The sequence below is a fragment of the Salmo salar genome, chromosome 04 (assembly GCF_965601325.2).
Source record: "Salmo salar chromosome 04, fSalSal1, whole genome shotgun sequence".
Taxonomy (NCBI): Eukaryota; Metazoa; Chordata; class Actinopteri; order Salmoniformes; family Salmonidae; genus Salmo; species Salmo salar.
Genome location: NC_138294.1, coordinates 43517454 through 43538997, shown reverse-complemented (window position 1 = coordinate 43538997; position 21544 = coordinate 43517454). Strand labels below are relative to the sequence as shown.

Below are 21544 nucleotides of genomic sequence, written 5' to 3'. Positions count from 1 at the left end.
GTAATTATGTTCCGGGCCCCCTAACCATCCACTCAAGAAAAATTCAGTCCGTGAATTTAGTTGATGATCCCTGCTCTAGACTTTTCTATCTAATTTCTTACCCGTTTATTTTTTTTACCCCTTTCTCTCCCCAATTGGTTGTTACAGTCTTGTCTCATCGCTGCAACTCCCGTACAGACTCGGGAGAGGTGAAGGTCGAGAGCCGTGCGTCCCCCGAAACACAACTCATCCAAGCCGCACTACTTCTTGACACAACGCCCACTTCCCACCCGGAAGCCAACCACACCAATGTGTCAGAGGAAACACTGTACACCTGGCGACTGTGTCAGTGTGCACTGCGCCCAGCCCACCACAGGAGTCGCTAGTGCGCAATGGGACAAGGATACCCCTGCCGGCCAAACCCTCCCCTAATGATGATGGGGCAATTGTGCGCCGCTCCATGGGTCTCCCGGTTGCGGTGGGCTGCAACAGAGCCTGGACTCAAACCCAGAATCTCTAGTGGCACAGCTAGCACTGCGATGCAGTGCCTTAGACCACTGCGCCACTCGGGGACTAATTTCCTACCAATTTCTTACTCAGTTTAAACAGCATCTTGTGTTAACCGAGACATTTGCAGGTGTCAATCAAAGAGGAGATTGATGCCTAACACTAAACCTTCAACCAAAGAACAATATATCTCTGTTCTGGAAAATGTTGGTGATATGGTATATTTCTAGCTGTATAGTCAATATGAATCATCCAGAGTCTTGATATTAAAGATAATAAACAGACAAAATGTATAATACATTTCCATGTCAGTTGAGAACTCTGGACATTAAATTGAACTACAATAAGATACAAAATCAGTAATCATCTGAAATTATAGAACACATATAGATTAACAGTGCCTTCAGGAAGTATTCACACCCCTTGACTTTTTCCACATTTTGCTTAAAAATTGATTAAATAGAGATGTTTTGTCACTGGCCTGCACACAATACCCCATAATGTAAAAGTGGAATTCTATTTTTAGAAATGTTTACAAATGAATAGAACATGTCAATCTGAAATGTCTTGAGTCAAGAAGTATTCAACCCCTTTGTTAAAACGAAATACACTACATGACCAAAAGTATGTGAACACCTGCTCGTCGTCGAACATCTCATTCCAAAATCATGGGCATCAATATGGAGTTGGTCCCCCATTTGCTGCTATAACAGCCTCCACTCTTCTGGGAAGGCTTTCCACTAGATGTTGGAACATTGCTCCGGGGACTTGCTTCCCATTCAGCCACAACCGCATTAGTGAGGTTGGGCACTGATATTGTGCGATTAGGCCTGGCTCGCAGTCGGCGTTCCAATTCATCCCAAAGGTGTTTGATGGGGTTGAGGTCAGGGCTCTGTGCAGGTCAGTCAATTTCTTCCACACCAATCTCAACAGAACATTTCTGTATGGACTCGCTTTGTGCACGGGGCATTGTCATTCTGAAAAAGAAGGGGCTTTCCCAAACTGCTGACATAAAGTTGGATGCACAGAATGGTCTAGAATGTCATTATATGCTGTAGCGTTTAGATTTCCCTTCACTGGAACTAAGGGCCATGAAAAATAACCCCAAACCATTATTCCTCCTCCACCAAACTTTACAGTTGGCACTATGCATTGGGGCAGGTAGTGTTCTCCTGTCATCCGCCAAACCCAGATTCGTCCGTCGGACTGCCAGATGGTGAAGCAGGATTTATCACTCCAGAGAACGCATTTCCATTGCTCCAGAGTCCAATGGCGGCAAGCTTTACACCACTCCAGCCGACGCTTGGCATTGCGCATGGTGATCTTAGGCTTGTGTGCAGCTGCCCAGCCATGGAAACTCATTTCATGAAGGTCCCGATGAAGAGTTCTTGTGCTGACGTTGCTGACAGTTTGGAATTCGGTAGTTCAACAGCACATGGCCTAACCACTTCACGGCTGAGCCATTGTTGCTCCTAGAAGTTTCCACTTCACAATAACAGCACTTACAGTTGACAGGGGAAGCTCTAGCAGGGCAGAAATTTGATGAACTGACTTGTTGGAAAGGTGGCATCTTATGACTGTGCAACACTGAAAGTCACTAAGCTCTTCAGAAAGGCCATTCTACTGCACATGTTTGTCTATGGAGATTGCATGGCTGTATGCTTGATTTTATACACCTGTCAGCAACAGTGTGCCTGAAATAGCCAAATCCACTAATTTGAAGTGGTGTCCAAAGACTTTTGTATATATAGCCTAAGTTCAGGAGTAAAAATGTGCTTAACAAGTTACATAATAAGTTGCATGGACTCACTCTGAGTGCAATAGTAGTGTTTACCTTGATTTTTTAATGACTACCCCACACATACAATTATCTCTAAAGTCCCTCAGTCGAGTAGTGAACTTCAAACACAGATTCAACCACAAAGGCCAGGGAGGTTTTCCATACGTCACGAAGAAGGGCAGCTATTGGTAAATGGGTAATTTTTAAAGCAGACATTGAATATCCCTTTGAGCATGTTGAAGTTATTCATTACACTTTGGATGGTGTATCAATACACCATCACTACAAAGATACAGGCGTCCTTCCTAACTCAGGTGCCAGAGAGGAAGGAAATTGCTCAGGGATTTCCCCATGATGCCAATGGTGATTTTAAAACAGTTACAGAGTTGAATGGCTGTGATAGGAGAATACTGAAAATGAATCAACAACCTTGCAGGAACTCCAGAATACTAACCTAATTGACAGAGTGAAAAGAAGGAAGACTGTACAGAATAAAAATATGTTTGCAACAAGGCACTAAAGTAATATTGCAAATGTTATGTTTGGGGCAAATCCAATACAACATATTACTGAGTAGCACTCTCCATATTTGCAAGCATAGTGGTGGCTGCATCATGTTATGGGTATGCTTGTAATCCTTAAAGACTGGGGAGTTTTTCAGGATAAAAAACAAATGGAATGGAGCTGAGCACAGGCAAAATCCTGGAAAAGGAGACAAAGGGCTGTGAGACAAAGGTTTAATCCTAGACACATGGAAAGTGGGATGTATGAGGGTACGGGGCAACAGAAGATGAACAGCAGAGGGGCTAAGGATTTTAGAGATGGGGAATGGACCAATAAAATGGGAGAAAATTTGTCGAGACTCCATCTGGAGGGGCAGCTCACGGGTGGAAAACCATACCCTTTGCACGGCCTGATAGCTGGAAGCCGGGGTACGGTGGTGATCCATCTGTTGCCGATACCTGAAGGTGGTCTTAAGAAGAGCGGACCGGGCTCTCTTCCAGGTACGCCGACAGCGGCGGACGAACATCTGGGCAGAGGGTATGCGGACCTCTTCCTCTTGCTCAGGGAAGAGCGGGGCCTGGTAACCCAATGAACACGGAAGCTGGGATGACAGGTGAGTTCAGAGGAATGGGCCCATTCCAGGATCGGGGACCAGGCAGAATCTGGGACGGACATCCGGTTACAAACATCCGTCTGCACCTTCGCGGTCCCAGCTCTCAGTACCTCAGACTAGTGTAGCTGCTAGACAGGAGATAGGGAGGATGGTCTCAGAGTTAGCTGGTGTAGTAGCAGAACTATACAGGCTTTATATTCTTGGACCCAGGGTGGTAAGCGATGGTAAAATTGAATCGAGTGAATAACAGAGCCCAACGAGCCTGCCTTGAGTTGAGGCGCTCGGCGGTGCGGAGATATTCGAAATTCTTATGTTCTGCCCCTTCAAGCCAGTGCCTCAACTCCTCCAGCGCCATCTTGACCGCAAGCGCCATCTTGACCGTTCCCCGATTTTCCACGTCATAGTTCCTCTCAGCGGAATTGAGATGATGGGAGAGGAAACCGCAGGGATGCAGCTTTTGGTCCTGGACAGAACACTGGGACAGGACGGCCCCCACTCCAATGTCCGAGGCGTCAACCTCCACCACAAACTGACGGGACGGGTCCAGATGGATTAGGATGGGGGCTGTGGTGAAACGGTGCTTCAGATCCAGAAACGCCCGTTCAGCAGCTGGGGACCACATGAACGGAACTTTGGGAGAGGTGAGTGCAGAGAGGGGGGAGGCCAGGGTGCTAGCCCCGAAAAAAGCGTTGGTAGAAATTAGCAAATTCCAGGAAGAGTTGCAGCTGCACTCTAGATGTGGGTTGGGGCCACCGCTCTCACCTTGTCAGGATCCATCTGAATGTTCCCTGCAGCGATGACGTATCCCAGAAAAGAGATAGCAGAACGATGAAACTCACATTTCTCCGCTTTAACAAATAGCTGGTTCTCCAGGAGGCGCTGGAGAACTTGTCGGACATGGAGAACATGCTCTTGAGCTGACCGAGAAAAGACAAGGATGTCATCGAGATAGACAAACACAAACCGGTTCAACATGTCATGGAGCACATCATTGACCAGGGCGTGGAACACTGCGGGAGTGTTGGTCAGACCAAACAGTATAACCAGGTACTCGTAGTGTCCACTAGCCGTGTTGAAGGCTGTCTTCCACTCATCTCCTTCCCGTATCCAAACCAGGTGGTAGGCATTCTGAATGTTAAATTTCGAAAAGATGGTCGTCCCCTGGAGAGGCTCGAAAGATGAGGAGAAGAGTGGTAGCAGGTATTGGTTTTTACAGGGATTTCATTGAGGCCCCAGTAGTCGATACACGGGAGCAGGGTTTTGTCATTCTTTTCCACAAAGAAAACCCTGCGCCGGCAGAGGAGGCAGAAGGATGCATGATCCCAGCAGCTAGAGAGTCCTCAATGAATACCTCCATGGTCCTGGTCTCCATGACAGACAAGGAATAAAGCCGCCCAAGGTGGTGTGGTGCCTGGGGGGAGGTCAATAGCGCAATCGTAGGGTTGATGCAGAGGAAGGGATGTGGCGCGAGCCTTGTTGAAACCTCCTGGAGGTCCTGGTACTCCGTGGGAACAGCGGAAAGATCCGAGACTTTCCTGCAAACAGGAGGATGTTCTAGGGCAGGCTGCGCCCCCTTAAGGCAATGTGCATGGCAGAACGGGCTCCAACCCAGGATATAATCTGTAGCCCAGTCGATCAGGGGGTTGTGCCTCTGGAGCCATGAAAATCTCAAAACCACAGAAACTGTAAGAACTCACAGTGATTACCTGACACTCGCAGGTTAATGAGAACCATACTGTGAGTGACCCTGCCAATGGAGTGTCCATCCAAAGCTCTTGCGTCCATAGGAATGGAAAGGAGTTGAGTAGAGATACCCAGATCAGATACCAGGGTAGCGTCCATGAAGCTCTCGTCAGCCCCAGAGTCAATGAGCACCCAGAGAGATTTTGACCGGTCACCCCACAGCAGGATAGCGTGGAGAGGAGTACGAGTAATGGCGGTTTGGAGACTCCCTGTATGGCCCACCAGCGTAACCACACCTACTGATAAGCCTGTTTTTTTACTGGACAGGTGGCTATGTAATGTCCTGTAGTACCACAATACAGGCAACTGTTGGAGCTCAACCTGAGTAAATGTTCACTAGGCGACAATCTTGCCCCGCCCAGTTGCATGGGCTCAGGAGGAGATGAGTCACCAGTCCCGGATGATCCCTGAGGGTACTCGGGTGATTTTGGATTCTTTCGGCAATGCAGACGTCGGGGACTTCCGGGGTTCTTCGGAGGCGAGGGAGAAACCGTGGACAAGCGAGTGTGGCTGAGAACAGACCTCCTCTCCCTCCTGTGTTCCCGTAGGCGCACATCGAACCTTATAGTCAAGGCTATGAGGGAGTCGAGGTCCCTGGGTAACTCCCGGGCTCCGAGTTGATCTTTGATTTTCTCTGATAATCCATGAAGGAAGGTGTCGAACAGGGACTTTGGGTTCCAGGCACTCTTGGCGGCCAGTTTACGAAAGTCTACCGCGTAGTCTGCCACACTGCGGGAGTCTTGACACAGACGAAGTAGCTTCCGAGCCACCTCTCTCCCGGACACGGCGGAATCGAACACCTTCCTTACTTCCGCCACAAAATCCTACTGACTAAGGCAAACGGCGGATTGTTAATCCCACACCGCCATTGCACAGGCGAGCACCCTTCCAGACATCAGTGTGGTGGATATCTTCGACCAATCCAAAGGAAACGAAGAGGGTTGCAGCTCAAAGATGAGGGAGCACTGGGAGAGAAATGCCCGGCAGGTTCCAGAATCTCCAGCATAGCACTCCGGAGAAGGTAAGCGGGGTTCTCGGAAAGCATCGCTAGTAGCGAGGTTACTCAGGACAGGCAGAAAATTCGGAATCGGAAGGCTAGAAAACTTGAGAACTGGTAACACAAGGAAAAACATGCTGGGTCAACTTGACGAGACAAGACGAACTGGCAACAGACAGACAGAAAACGCAGGTAAATACACAGGGGATAACAGGGTAAATAGGAGACACCTGGTGGGGGGTGGACACAAGCACAAGACAGGGGAAACAGATCAGGGTGTGACATCCACCAGACACTGGGAAACAAATGCACCTTTCAGCAGGACAATAACCTAAAACACAAGGCCAAATCTACACTGGAGTTGCTTAACAAAACGACATTGAATGTTCCTGAGTGGCTTAGTTACAGTTTTGACTTAAATCGGCATGACTTGAAAGTGGCTGTTAAGCAATGTTCAACAACCAACTTGAGCTGAAAGAATTTTTATAATAATGTGCAAATATTGTACAATAAGTGTGCAAAGCTCTTAAAGACTTACACTCTTAAAGTCTCACAGCTGTAATTGCTGCCAAAACGGATTCTAACATGCATTGACTCAGAGGTGTGAATACTTATGTAAATTAGATATTTCTGTTTTTAATTTTCAATAAATTAGCAAACATTTCTAAAAACATGTTTTCACTTTGTCATTACGGGATATTGTGTGTAGATGGGTGAGAAAAAATCTCTATAATCCTTTTTGAATTCAGGCTGTAACACAACAAAATGTGGAATAAGTCAAGGGGTACGAATACACAGTAAAAGGTTCTATCTCAATAATTAACATGGTGCAATACAGTCACATGTTGTACAACCTCAACATCCAACCATATGGTTGAAGGTTGAGATTGTACAGGTTGAAAGTTGAGATTGTACAGCATGAGACTGTATTCCACCATGTTAATTATTGAGATAGAACGTTTTACTAATGATGCTCACATTATGCGGTTGTTTAAGCTCCCACACATGAAGGCACTTATAGAAGACTCTAGATAAGAGCATCTGCTAATTTACTCCAATGGAAATGTACTTGGAAAGAAGGCCTATCTCTCTTCTCCTACAAGTTATTCCCCCTTCTGCCCCCCCCCCCTCTCAATGTGCCAATCATTCTTGCAATCCCTGCATTCACTGAATCTCCTCTTATCCAGGGAGAAAATAATGGGAATCATTTTCTCATCATGCTCTCCCCTCCTTCCTTCTCATCCCCTGCTTTCTGAGGAGATGCTCTCCCACCCAGCAGACCGTAAATGCTCAGCCTTGTCCATGCTTGACAGAAATGCTTTCACTCCAGGCAGAACAACAGAAGGCAGCAGCAGGAACAAAGTTTGTGTGGTTGACGCGTAGCCTGTAACAGAAGTGATTCACTCACAAAGCCCTGGGCCGGGCGAACTGCTGGAGTAAGAGGAGGGGACTAGGGTGGAACCTTGTTTTTGTATCCCCCCCAGGGTTCTGTTTAGCTGGAGTGTCAGTATTTTCAATTTTAGCAGACACTCTTATCCAGAGTGACTTACAGTAGAGTGCATACATTTTTCATACTGGTCCCCCATGGGAATTGAATCCACAACCCTGGCATTGCAAGATTCATGCTCTACCAACTGAGCCACTGGACAGAAGAGGGTGGAGGGGGGCTGGGCAGTGATGGAATCATAATGAATCTCCCAACCGTGTCAGAGACCGACTGTGTATGTCACCAACGAGGAATGACCTATCAAGCTTTATGTTTTTAATCTGTTCCCTATGGGGTCTGCAGGTTCACAGTGGCCTTAATGTGTTAGTGGCTCAATAGGTTGTGATTGACAAAGGGGGTATGAAGGAATCATCAATGACAAATGCAGTACTTAAGGTATCTTCTTCATGGATAATTATATTCCCTTTATTCTATATGTGACATGGTTTGCACTAGACTAGCATCTGGTCACTTGGCCGTAGTATGTAATACATTAACCTGTAGGCTATAACTAAAGTGTTGTCGAATATTCCTCTGTTCTGTCTTATCCTCATTCATTGTTGGGTCATAGTGTTTCTTCCAAGCGTTGCCATTATTTTCATGATTGTACATCAGGGAAATATATTCAAGCTGAAGCAATAGAAAGATCAATTATTCCATAATAAAGTTAATTATTGATATCTTAATATCTTTGGGGCTTGACTAGTTACGTTGGTGGATTGAAATGGCTGTATATGGAATTGTTGACTGCATTAATATTACAGTTTGGTAGTATTTGTGTGTATGCACATGTGTTTATATGTGTTTGTGCTCATTTATGTGCTTTTCCATATGTGTGCACTGTTTGAACGCCAGTGTGTGTAGCTGCCTCCTCTCCTGCCTGCCTGTCTGTCTGTGAAGTGTGCACTTGGAGAGGATGGGGATGCAGTTGCCATGACAATGGGGCTGTGTATTCAGGAGTGCAGGCAGAGCTGCGATTGGAGGAACCAAGCGAAGCGGGCGGGTGAAATGCTGGAGCAAACCTGTCAGCCAGCATCCCCCATTCACTTCCACTCGGTAGATCAGGAAAGTGATAGAGACTCTTGGCTCTCATCAAGGCTTCCAACCATCTTCCACAAAACATTCGACTAAAGGCAAGGACCACCTGAAACCCACCACCTCAGATCCAGCATGGCCACCATTACCTGCACCCGCTTCACTGAGGAATTCCAGATGTTTGAGGAACTGGGCAAGTAAGTTCCACTGGAGATGTTACCTTTTTTTACTAATCCAAAGTGGTATTTGGAATTGCATTTCAGGCCTATGTGACAATGAAAGATGACCTCTTAGTTCAGTTTGAGTGAGAGGCATATGTTTACAGCCAGTGAGGGAGGCAGGGTTGATTAAATATCTGGTGTCAGAAATGAATGACATTAGGCTTCTGAGGAATTCCTTTATGGTAGGGGAGGGGAAAGGTCTTTTTAGCTGATGAAATTGAATTTCTATGAGAGAAGGGGAGAGAAAGAATAAAAAGAATGATGAAGGGATGAAATAGAGCAGTGAGAGAGAGAGAGTGGCTTGGTGCTGAGAGTTTAAGAGGGAACAGGTGGCAGTGGCAAGTCAGGGAGAAAGGTCTCACTTCTGATGGAACAATGTGAAACGAAAGACATTTCCCGCCTGAGAATTACTTCAGAACTCTTGACAAATTCAATTTTGCTTCATGGAGTGCGTCTTGAGAGAGGAGCATCATCAGTCAGAAGACAAAACCGTAGGTAGCTAACTGTTATCACAGGAAGCTGGATGATGTCACTGAGTGTCTTATTGGAAATTCAGTGGAATGAGGCGAGAAGACGAGACTTTAATATTTTATGTCGGTGCTCAGTGGTTCACTTTCATCCTCTACTGGTAACACACGAAACACACATTCTCCTTCTTTCCCATTATCTGCTGCTACGAGACAGCGCAATAATGTCGATCGTCTGATAGTTCTCAAAGAATTCACACCGGGTCAAAGAATTTTGAATTGTTCTCTACCAATCGAGACAGAAAAGAGGACACATTGAAATTGCTTATTCTCTGTGTTATTGTGTTTATAAAATGTAATGTTATTTGTCACATGCGTTGAATACAACAGGTGTAGACCTTACCCTGAAATGCTTACTTACAAGCCCTTAGCCAACAATGTTGTTTTAAGAAAATAGAGCTAAGAAAATATTTACTAAGTAAAACTAAAGTTGAAACATTTTTATAAAAAAAGTAACACAATAAAATAACAATAATGAGGCTATATATAGAGGGTACCGGTACCGAGTCAATGTACGGGGGTACAGGTTAGTCAAGATAATTTGTACATGTAAGTAAGGGTAAAGTGACTATGCATAGATAATAAACTTTCAGATAGTCAGATAATTTCAGATAGTCCTTAGGTATAGGTGTTTGTGTTTGAGATGTTAAATTGTCCTGGATTGTAATGCTTGATGGTGCTACATGAAATGCTTGATGGTGCTATATGTAATGATTGATGGTGCTATATGAAATGCTTTAAGGTGCTATATGAAATGCTTGATGGTGCTATATGAAATGCTTTATGGTGCTATATAAAATGCTTGATGGTGCTATATGAAATGCTTGATGGTGCTATATGAAATACTTGATGGTGCTATGTGAAATGCTTGACGGTGCTATATGAAATTCTTGATGGTGCTATATGAAATGCTTGATGGTGCTATATGAAATGCTTTATGGTGCTATATGAAATGCTTGATGGTGCTATATGAAATATTTGATGGTGCTATATGAAATGCTTGATGGTGCTGTATGAAATGCTTGATGGTGCTATATGTAATGATTGATGGTGCTATATGAAACGCTTGATGGTGCTATATGAAATGCTTGATGGTGCTATGTGTAATGATTGATGGTGCTATATGAAATGATTGATGGTGCTATATGGAATGATTGATGGTGCTATATGTAATGATTGATGGTGCTATATGAAATGTTTGATGGTGCTATATGAAATGCTTGATGGTGCTATATGAAATACTTGATGGTGCTATATGAAATACTTGATGGTGCTATATGTAATGATTGATGGTGCTATATGAAATGTTTGATGGTGCTATATGAAATGCTTGATGGTGCTATATGAAATATTTGATGGTGCTATATGAAATACTTGATGGTGCTATATGTAATGATTGATGGTGCTATGTGAAATGCTTGTTGGTGCTATATGAAATGCTTGATGTGCCCCTTGTGTTTAGAGCATTGTACTCTCAACCATCTGAGAGTTGTGACACATCTACAGAAAGGGTCCCCACGCAACTCCCTCTCTCTCTCTCTCTCTCTCTCTCTCTCTCTCTCTCTCTCGCTTGTTCGCTAGCACGCACGCACGCACGCACGCACGCACACACACACACACACACACACACACACACACACACACACACACACACACACACACACACACACACACACACACACACTCACAGGTAGCCAAAGCTGCTTACATAATTTCATTTGGGGGTGGCAATCCAATAGTTTGACATGGACATATTTCATAATACATACAGTACTATATATATACTACTGTTCAAAAGTTTGGGGTCACTTAGAAACGTCATTGTTTTTGAAAGAAAAGCACATTTTCTGGCCATTAACATAACATCAAATTGATCAGAAAAACAGTGTAGACATTGTTAATGTTGTAAATGACTATTGTAGCTGGAAACAGCAGATTTTTTATGGAATATCTACATAGGCGTACAGAGGCCCATTATCAGCAACCATCACTCCTGTGTTCCAATAGCACGTTGTGTTAGCTAATCCCAGTTTATTATTTTAAAAGGCTCATTAGAAAAACCTTTTGCAAGTATGTTAGCAGAGCTGAAAACTGTTGTGCTGATTAAAGAAGCAATAAAACTGGCCTTCTTTAGTTGAGTATCTAGAATATCAGCATTTGTGGGTTCAAATGCAGGCTCAAAATGGCCAGAAACAAAGAATTTCTTCTGAAACTCGTCAGTCTATTCTTGTTCTGAGAAATGAAAGCTATTCCATGCGAGAAATTGCCAAAAAACTGAAGATCTTGTACAACGCTGTGTACTACTCCCTTCACATAACAGCGCAAACTGTCTCTAACCGGAATAGAAAGAGGAGTGGGAGGCCCCAGTGCACAACTGAGCAAGAGGACAAGTACATTAGAGTGTCTAGTTTGAGAAACAGATGCCTCACAAGTCCTCAACTGGCACCTTCATTAAATAGTACCCGCAAAACACCAGTCTCAACATCAACAGTGAAAAGGGGACTCCGGGCTGCTGGCCTTCTAGGCAGAGTTGCAAAGAAAAAGCCATATCTCAGACTGACCAATAAAGAGAAAAGATTAATATGGGCAAAAGAACACAAACACTGGACAGAGGAAGATAGGAAAAAAGTGTTATGGACAAACAAATCTAAGTTTGAAGTGTTCAGATCACAAAGGAGAACATTTGTGAGACGCAGACAAAATGAAAAGATACTGGAGGAGTGCTTGACGCCATCTGTCAAGCATGGTGGCAGCAATGTGATGGTCTGAGGGTGCTTTGGTGGTGGAAAAGTGAGAGATTTGTACAGGATAAAATGGATCTTGTAGAAGGAAGGCTATCACTCCATTTTCAAACACCATGCCATACCCTGTGGACGGAGCTTAATTGGAGCCAATTTCCTCCTACAACAGGACAATGACCCAAAGCACAGCTCCAAACTATGCAATAACTATTTAGGCAAGAAGCAGTCTGCTGGTATTCTGTCTATAATGGAGTGGCCAGCACAGTCACTGGATCTCAACCCTATTGAGCTGTTGTGGGAGCAGCTTGACCGTATGATACGTAAGAAGAGCCCATCAAGCCAATCCTAACTTGTGGGAGGTGCTTCAGAAGGCATGGGGTGAAATCTCTTCAGATTACCTCAACAAATTGACAACTAGAATGCCAAAGGTCTGCAAGTCTGTAATTGCTGCAAATGGAGGATTCTTTGATGAAAGCAAAGTTTAAAGGACACAATTATTATTTCAATTAAAAATCATTATTTTTGAACTTGTCAATGTCTTGACTATATTTCCTATTCATTTTGCAACTAATTTCAGGTATGTTTTCATGGAAAACAAGTACATTTCTAACTGACCCCAAACTTTTGAACGGTAGTGTATATATCTATTTTTTTTGTTAACGCTAAACTCTCATAGGTGATGGTTGTGCTGCGCACACATCGTGTCTGATGAATTAGCTGACATTTTGACATCATGAATGTAATGTGAGTGCAATTTTCCGGATCAGAACAGATCTGAATGTTGAAAGTGGCAATGATGATTACGGCGCTGAATGATGTTTGGCCGTGTCCCTTCTGTTTCCGTCCTTTACTGGTCTTTTTCCTGATGTGTACTGACAGTAGTACTGAGGAAATAAACGATGTTACAGTGGCCAGGGTGAAGCCCTGTCTCAATCTGGATCCATTATGGTAGGCAGCACACAATCAAGTTCATGTGTCGTTTCGAGACTCACAAGCAATTCCTAACACAGTAACTCAATTAACCAATCTTTCAAGAGAAAGAGAGAGAGACGATGCTGTCTGTTTCATCTGGTTTGGGAAGAATGAACTGTCTTGTCTGTGTGTGTCCCCCCTCCTCCCCCCCCCCTCCACACACACACACACACACACACACACACACACACACACACACACACACACACACACACACACACACACACACACACACACACACACACACACACACACACACACACACACACACACACACACACACACACAGCCGATCCACAGGGCTCCTTTGATCTACTTGCTGTTTCCCTAAGGCCACTTGAGCTACGCACACAGAGGGAAAAGGCCACAATGGTTGGATAAAAGAGATGGCAGATTAGGTTTGGAACAGAAGCTTGGGCTAGCACTGACCTCATGTCTCTGTCTTCAGTTTGAAAGGTGGTGGTGTCTCAGTCATGGGGATCGCATGTTCTTAAACTCCAACCTGCAATCGTGCTATTTGTACAACTCAAAAGTGTTTCGTGCCTAATGGCAAGATGCCAGTTCAAATATCAACCGCAGTATTTGTCAAATTTTCCTAAAAGAATGCCCACAGTGCAATTGTCAGGGAATGTATTTTTCCAGTTAGACTGTGAATGAGCGCTATAGCCTCGGTCTGCATTTAGCTTGCAGTTTAACTTTGACCATGAAATGAATGAGGCATTAATCATTTTAGGTGCAAAAACGTTACATTCAAGTTAATTGGAAAACGAAATTAATATTCACCATAACTGTGCAGTTCAATATGCATTTGTTTCTCCTGCTTTTTCCCAGGGGAGCTTTTTCTGTGGTGCGTAGATGCGTCAAGGTCCTCTCAGGGCAAGAGTATGCTGCTAAGATCATCAACACCAAGAAGCTTTCTGCCAGGGGTGAGTCTTTCTTATCCCACTCCAACTCCCCTAAATATGTTTTAACAGTCCTTATGGCCATTATTGTATTGTTGGGTTTTCAGTTTGCAAGAAAGGCATTTCATTGTACTTGTGCATGTGACATTGAAACTTGAAACTTGAAACGCATTTCATCCTCAGTTTTGCCAGAATCCTTAGTTGGGTACTGACAGACCTGGAAAACGCTGCTGGCTCACATTTTGAAAATGGTTTGAACTGACTGGATATCTGACTGTGGTTTTCCACAGTTTGATTGGCACATTCATTTTCAGTTCCCCCCCTCTAGTCCTAAAGAAGGCAGCCCTACTTATGATCATCTGTTAAATGAATCTGATCAATAACTACTGTTATTGATTAGTTTAGTCTGTGATCCTATGCTTGACAGCAGGTTTGGGGTAAAATACTTCTCCATAGACACCAAATTGATGTCGCCTTTACTCTTAGTATTGCTGGTCCATTGAAATGAATAACCTTAAAACTATTTGAGATAAACAAGTAGCAGTGAGTTCATAATAGTTTGTAATAGTTAATACTAGTTAATAATGGTTCATAATAGTTAATAATGGTTCATAATAGTTCATAATAGTTCGTAATAGTTAATAATGTTTCATAATATTTCATATTAGTTCATAATACTTAATAATGTTTCATAATAGTTTGTAATAGTTAATAATAGTTAATCATGTTTCATAATAGTTAATAATAGTTCATAATAGTTAATAATGGTTCATAATTGTTCATAATAGTTCATAATAGTTAATAATGGTTCATAATAGTTTGTAATAGTTAATAATAGTTAATAATAGTTAATAATGGTTCATAATAGTTCATAATAGTTAATAATGGTTCATAATAGTTCGTAATAGTTAATAATGGTTCATAATGGTTTATAATAGTTCAGAATATTTTATAATAGTTCATAATGGTTCATAATAGTTCATAATAGTTAATAATAGTTAATAATGGTTCGTAATAGTTCGTAATAGTTAATAATAGTTAATAATGGTTCATAATAGTTAATAATAGTTAATAATAGTTAATAATGGTTCATAATAGTTAATAATGGTTCATAATGCTTCATAATAGTTAATAATGGTTCATAATGGTTCATAATAGTTAATAATATCTAATAATGGTTCATAATAGTTCATAATAGTTCGTAATAGTTAATAATAGTTAATAATAGTTAATAATGGTTCATAATAGTTCATAATAGTTCATAATAGTTCATAATAGTTAATAAGGGTTCATAATAGTTCAAAATACTTAATAATGGTTCATAATAGTTCATAATAGTTCATAATAGTTAATAATGGTTCATAATAGTTCATAATAGTTCATAATAGTTAATAATGGTTCATAATAGTTCATAATAGTTAATAATGGTTCATAATAGTTCATAATTGTTAATAATAGTTAATAATGGTTCATAATAGTTCATAATAGTTCATAATAGTTAATAATGGTTCATAATAGTTCATAATAGTTCATAATAGTTAATAATGGTTCATAATAGTTCATAATAGTTAATAATGGTTCATAATAGTTCATAATTGTTAATAATAGTTAATAATGGTTCATAATAGTTTGTAATAGTTCATAATAGTTAATAATGGTTCATAATAGTTCGTAGTAATTAAAAATAGTTAATTACATTTACATTTTAGTCATTTAGCAGACGCTCTTATCCAGAGCGACTTACAGTAGTGAATACATTTCATAATTTTTTTTTTCCCATACTGGTCCCCCGTGGGAATCAAACCCACAACCCTGGCGTTGCAAACACCATGCTCTACCAACTGAGCCTCACGGGCCACGCTCGGTTCATAATAATTCATAATAGTTATTAATAGTTAATAATGGTTCATAATAGTTCATAATAGTTAATAATAGTTAATAATTGTTCATAATAGTTCATAATAGTTAATAATAGTTAACAATGGTTCATAATAGTTCGTAATAGTTAATAATAGTTAATAATGGTTCATAATAGTTCATAATAGTTAATAATGGTTCGAAATAGTTCGTAATAGTTCATAATAGTTAATAATGGTTCATAATAGTTCATAATAGTTAATAATGGTTCATAATAGTTCGTAGTAGTTAATAACAGTTAATAACGGTTCATAATAGTTCATAATAGTTAATAATAGTTAATAATGGTTCATAATAGTTCATAATAGTTAATAATGGTTCATAATAGTTCGTAATAGTTCGTAATAGTTAATAATAGTTAATAATGGTTCATAATAGTTCATAATTGTTAATAATAGTCAATGGCACAAAGGTGCCTTATAGCTGGAATCCTTAATGATGAAATTGCCACATCTGTTTGGGGTATTACAACAACAAAAAAGTTACTGCAAACAACGAACACTGTTTTCTTCCCGATGACATCATTGCACGTGCGATAGAACAGCAGAATATGTACTGCAATTTTTTGGACCAAACTGCTTGATGCTCCTGACCTCCGTTTCGTCTAACTAAACAAAAACAATAACAAAGTGGCTGAGGGAGGACAGCGGTTCTGTTTCCCCTAATGCGGATTCCGTCTTTAACGTTAATTAACAGGCTAGCATATATCAAGGCATTCTGAGGGACCGCACAGCAGCCAAAGTATTCTTCTTTTCATTTAAAAAAAATCGGATTTTCTGGTGCTGTTGAGATGAAAAACCTATGCTGTGTCTAAAATGGGATCCTATTCGCTACTTTTGACCAGGGCCCATAGGGCCCTATATAGGAAATAGGATGCCATTTCGGATGCAGCCCTACTGTCTGGTAGGAGTGTGGGAGGAACCAGAATGCCCCACAGGTACGCTAGTTATCAGCAACTCACACCTCCTACACAATGTTTATTTGATATACTGTTCATCAATGTATGTACCTTATCATATAAAACAGTAAAAAATCGATATATATCTTGTATAAAAACCATAGATAATATTCACATGCATGGCACACACACCACACGCACTCACTCAAGTCAAAGGAATCCATCCTAACTCAATCAAGACTTATCATGTCTCCTTGGGAAACACTGTAAGGCAGTCAAAAAAGTTGACGTCTGTCTTAATGCATCCACTTGCATTCATTTTGCGTTGTGCTGAGCTGAATTGGCCTTCAGGGGTTGAGCCAGAGCAGCAGCAGCAGTTGAGTGATACTACTCGACTGAAACATGTTGACATCTCTGCTACAAAGAGACTGTGAAAGAATACACAAGTAGTACAGGAGAATGGCTGGGAGTATGCAGGAATTCGTTTATGCAAATTGGACATTTGCATAATCTTACTGCCACGTATAGTCTTTTGACCTGGTGAGCCAGAATTTGGGTTTATACTTACAATACATTTCAGATTTGGGTGAATCTCCTTTTACGAGCATGTTACAGAGTGGTGGAGTGCAGGGAGCATGACTCCTCATTTAACTAACCCATGTAGCCTCATTGTATCACTGAGCTGCTGGCGGGCAGACAGGCAGAGAAAGTGCGCTGAACCAGAGGAGTGCACCAGAGAAAGAGCATGAATAGCAGAGCTATTCATAAAATATTTCCTCTCCTCCTCTCTGTCGGCCGAGAGAGAGAGAGAGAGAGAGAGAGAGAGAGAGAGAGAGAGAGAGAGAGAGAGAGAGAGAGAGAGAGAGAGAGAGAGAGAGAGTCTTGTATTAACAGGATGGAGGATATTCTAGCCTGAGGTAACTTCTGAGAATGTAATGAACAATAAATAGGCGATGGAGATTTCCTCTACTTTGCATCTATGTCTTCATTTAGATCTGTACTGTACCTACAGTTTTATGTGATATATTTAACTTTGCATCACAACATTTCATTATGTATGAGCTTTTTTTTACTTGAAAACAAAACATACAAACATCTACACTGTTTACATTGCTAACAGCCAGATGAAATTCAAACATCATGGCCGTGTATTGTAAACTGTTCATCTTAATTTGGGCATTTAATGGCTTTCGGGCCGTTCAGATTAACAGAGGAATGTGCTTGTTTTTCTTAATTGTATTTCTGTATTTTTTTGTTTCCTATGCTCCGCCTTGAATGAAATATGTATGTCTATATTTGATGTCTAATTGCTGCTGAGCTCCCTTGCAAAAGAGACTTTGGTCTCAGTGGGACTCCATGCTAAAATTAAAATAACAATACAATTAAAACAAATACCTAATCATCGTCAGGATTCCTGAACAGATCACGGCAGCAAGCCCTGAACTCTTGTGACCCCGGCCAAAATCCATGACTGTTAAGTTAGCTAAGTCAACTACTGCTGTAGTCAACAGCTGAACATAAAGTCAATTCAGAGTTGACAAGGTCCTCATCAGTAAGGGAGAAGTGACTGTGTAGCACAGCCACGCACACCCACTCACTGCCTGTGTGTCGACACACAGGACACTGTTGCCTGAGGAGGCATGAAAGCCTCAGTGGCTCCTTTGTATGGCAGCAACTCTCATCTGAAGTCATTAGGCTGTGCCAGACTGGCAGGGAATGGAAGCACAGCCACGACGACAAGTGCAATCTGACAATCTCCCCTAAACATTCCGACAGGCCCAGGTTCACTCCTCTCATACAGGGGTGGTGATCCAGTTTTAATTAGCTAGCTACAATATAAGCAGAATCAAACTGGTTTGAGCATGTTATTGGGTCCTCATCCCCTGGTTAAAGATTGATTCTAACAAAGACAGCTTCCTTGACCCCCTCACCTCAGCTGTGAAGCCCACTGCCTTACAGTGGCGGTCAGTTTTCTTGAGCATGGCCTTATTTCTATTACAGCATATTGGATGACTGTCATTCATATTCCGTTCATGTAGTTCAATCTAACAGCGATAGGTTTAGGCTGCTACATGATACTTGAATTTTCCCTATACCCATCATGAGGTTGCTGCAACCTAGCCTATGAATGACAGTTTACAAAGTAGGTGCCCACAGGTTGAGAGACAAATTTGAGGTGACAGACAGTGACATACGGACGGACAGTGACATTCAATACCGCCTTGCACACTCTTGCCTCCATCTAGCTGATATAGGGTATACTCATTAGTCCAACAGTTGTAAATGAGAGTTTCTATTGGACAAATTCAGGTATGTTTATCCCCGTTTTGCTTACGTTTAAAAAACGTCTTCAACAGAATCAGCGGAATGAATACACAGTTCATTTTCATAGCAGCCATGTTGTATTCCTTCACGCATCTATGCACTCTCCTCCTCTCACCTTTTCCCTTCACTTGGACTTCAATGTATGTGACCAGGCAAAAAAATAACATTCCAAGCCAAACCACTACATACAGTCTACATCGTTGTCACCATATTAACTAATGTAACATCATAGTCAGCATAGCTAATAGAACTAACATGTTAGTAAACCCGCTACAATCATGCAGTAACGTTACAGTGTACAGTCAGTAAGCAGTTATACCGGTGGGCCCCAGCGGCAATAAATTAGTAAATCCAAAAATGTACCTTGACATGGAAGAGTTCCAGTTTTGTGTTGGAAAGTCATATCCAGCTAGCTAACATAGCATCTCTCTGTTTGAGCAGGGTGTTTGCTAGCTGAGTAACATTAAGTGAAACTGAAAGTGGAAAAAAATTACTATGGCTCTCTCTCTCTATCTATTTCTCTCTTGCTTCTCCTTCATTTTGGAAGAAATTCAATTGTTCTAAACTGCTCAACTACTGTCTTTCTCTCTCTTTGAGTCAACTACTCACCACATGTTATGCACTGCAGTGCTAGCTATCTGTAGCTTATGCTTTCAGTACTAGATTCATTCTCTGACCCTTTGATAGGGTGGACAACATGTCAGTTCATGCTGCAAGAGCTCTGATAGGTTGGAGGACGTCCTCCGGAAGTTGTCATAATTACCGTGTAAGTCTATGGAAAGGGGTGAGAACCATGAGCCTCCTAGGTTTTGTATTGAAGTCAATGTACCCAGGCTACACCATGGTGCTACACCATGGTGCTACCCTACAGAGTGCTGTTGAGGCTAATGTAGACCTTCTTTACAAAATAGTGTGATTTAAAATATTATTTGGTGACGTGATTATATTTACTATAGTTTTATCTAAAAAAGGATAACTATTTAAGTTTTACAATTTAAATTTTTATGAAATTCACTGAAGAGCCTCCACTGCTGCCTTACTCTACCTCACCATGTCCCACATCTGTACTCAGTCTGGTCTCATAGACTAGACGTAACATAGTAAAATGTAAATTCGGGACACTCAAATTAGTATGATATGTTACGTTTGGTATGGTTGCATAAGACAGAAAGTGACTTAAGACAAAAACTAAAGTAGGGTGGTTGGTCGGGGTGGATGTGTATGCGTATAAGGCAAATAGCAACCCTAAGGTTGCATGTTTGAATCTCATCACGGACAACTTTAGCATTTTAGCTGATTAGCAACTTTGAAACTACTTACTACTTTTTAGCTACTTTGCAAGTAATTAAAATGTTTGATAAGCCTTCCCCAAACCCTTTAACCTAAACTTAACCCTAACCCTAAACCTTAACCCTAAACCCCTAACCCTAACCCCTAGCATAGCTAACGTTAGCCACCTAGGTAACATTAGCATGAGCCACCTAGCCACCTAGAAGTCACAACATATTGTATGTTTTGCAAATTCGCAACATATTGTACCAATTGTAATTCATAACATATGATACAAAATGGATGATGGACATCCACAAATTAATACATATATAGTGCCAGTCAAAAGTTTGGACACACCTACTTATTCAAGGGTTTTTCATAATATTTACTATTTTCTACATTGTAGAATAATAGTGAATACATCAAAACTTTGAAGTAACACATATGGAATCATTTATTAACCAAAAAAGTGTTAAACAAATCAAAATATACTGCTCAAAAAAACAAAGGGAACACTAAAATAACACATCCTAGATCTGAATGAATGAAATAATCTTATTAAATACTTTTTTCTTTACATAGTTGAATGTGCTGACATCAAAATCACACAAAAATAATCAATGGAAATCCAATTTATCAACCCATGGAGGTCTGGATTTGGAGTCACACTCAAAATTAAAGTGGAAAACCACACTACAGGCTGATCCAACTTTGATGTAATGTCCTTAAAACAAGTCAAAATAAGGCTCAGTAGTGTGTGTGGCCTCCACGTGCCTGTATGACCTCCCTACAACGCCTGGGCATGCTCCTGATGAGGTGGCGGATGGTCTCCTGAGGGATCTCCTCCCAGACCTGGACTAAAGCATCCGCCAACTTCTGGACAGTCTGTGGTGCAACATGGCGTTGGTGGATGGAGGGAGACATGATGTCCCAGATGTGCTCAATTGGATTCAGGTCTGGGGAACGGGCGGGCCAGTCCATAGCATCAATGCCTTCCTCTTGCAGGAACTGCTGACACACTCCAGCCACATGAGGTCTAGCATTGTCTTGCATTAGGAGGAACCCAGGGCCAACCGCACCAGCATATGGTCTCACAAGGGGTCTGAGGATCTTATCTCGGTACCT

At 41.6% G+C, this 21544-nt stretch overlaps 1 protein-coding gene across 4 annotated transcripts in view; it reads left to right on the top strand.

Annotated features, from left to right (window-relative positions):
• Positions 1-8650: 8650 nt before the first annotated feature.
• The window catches only part of LOC106602935 (calcium/calmodulin-dependent protein kinase type II subunit alpha), a 75685-nt gene continuing 62791 nt past the window's right edge, over positions 8651-21544 (top strand). For all 4 annotated transcript variants that reach the window (XM_082974406.1, XM_014195957.3, XM_045716882.2 and 1 more), the window contains exons 1-2: positions 8651-8841; positions 13937-14031. In XM_082974406.1, coding sequence (XP_082830532.1) covers positions 8780-8841; positions 13937-14031 — 157 coding nt within the window. In that variant the 5' untranslated portion in view covers positions 8651-8779. The remainder of the gene's footprint in view (positions 8842-13936; positions 14032-21544) is intronic.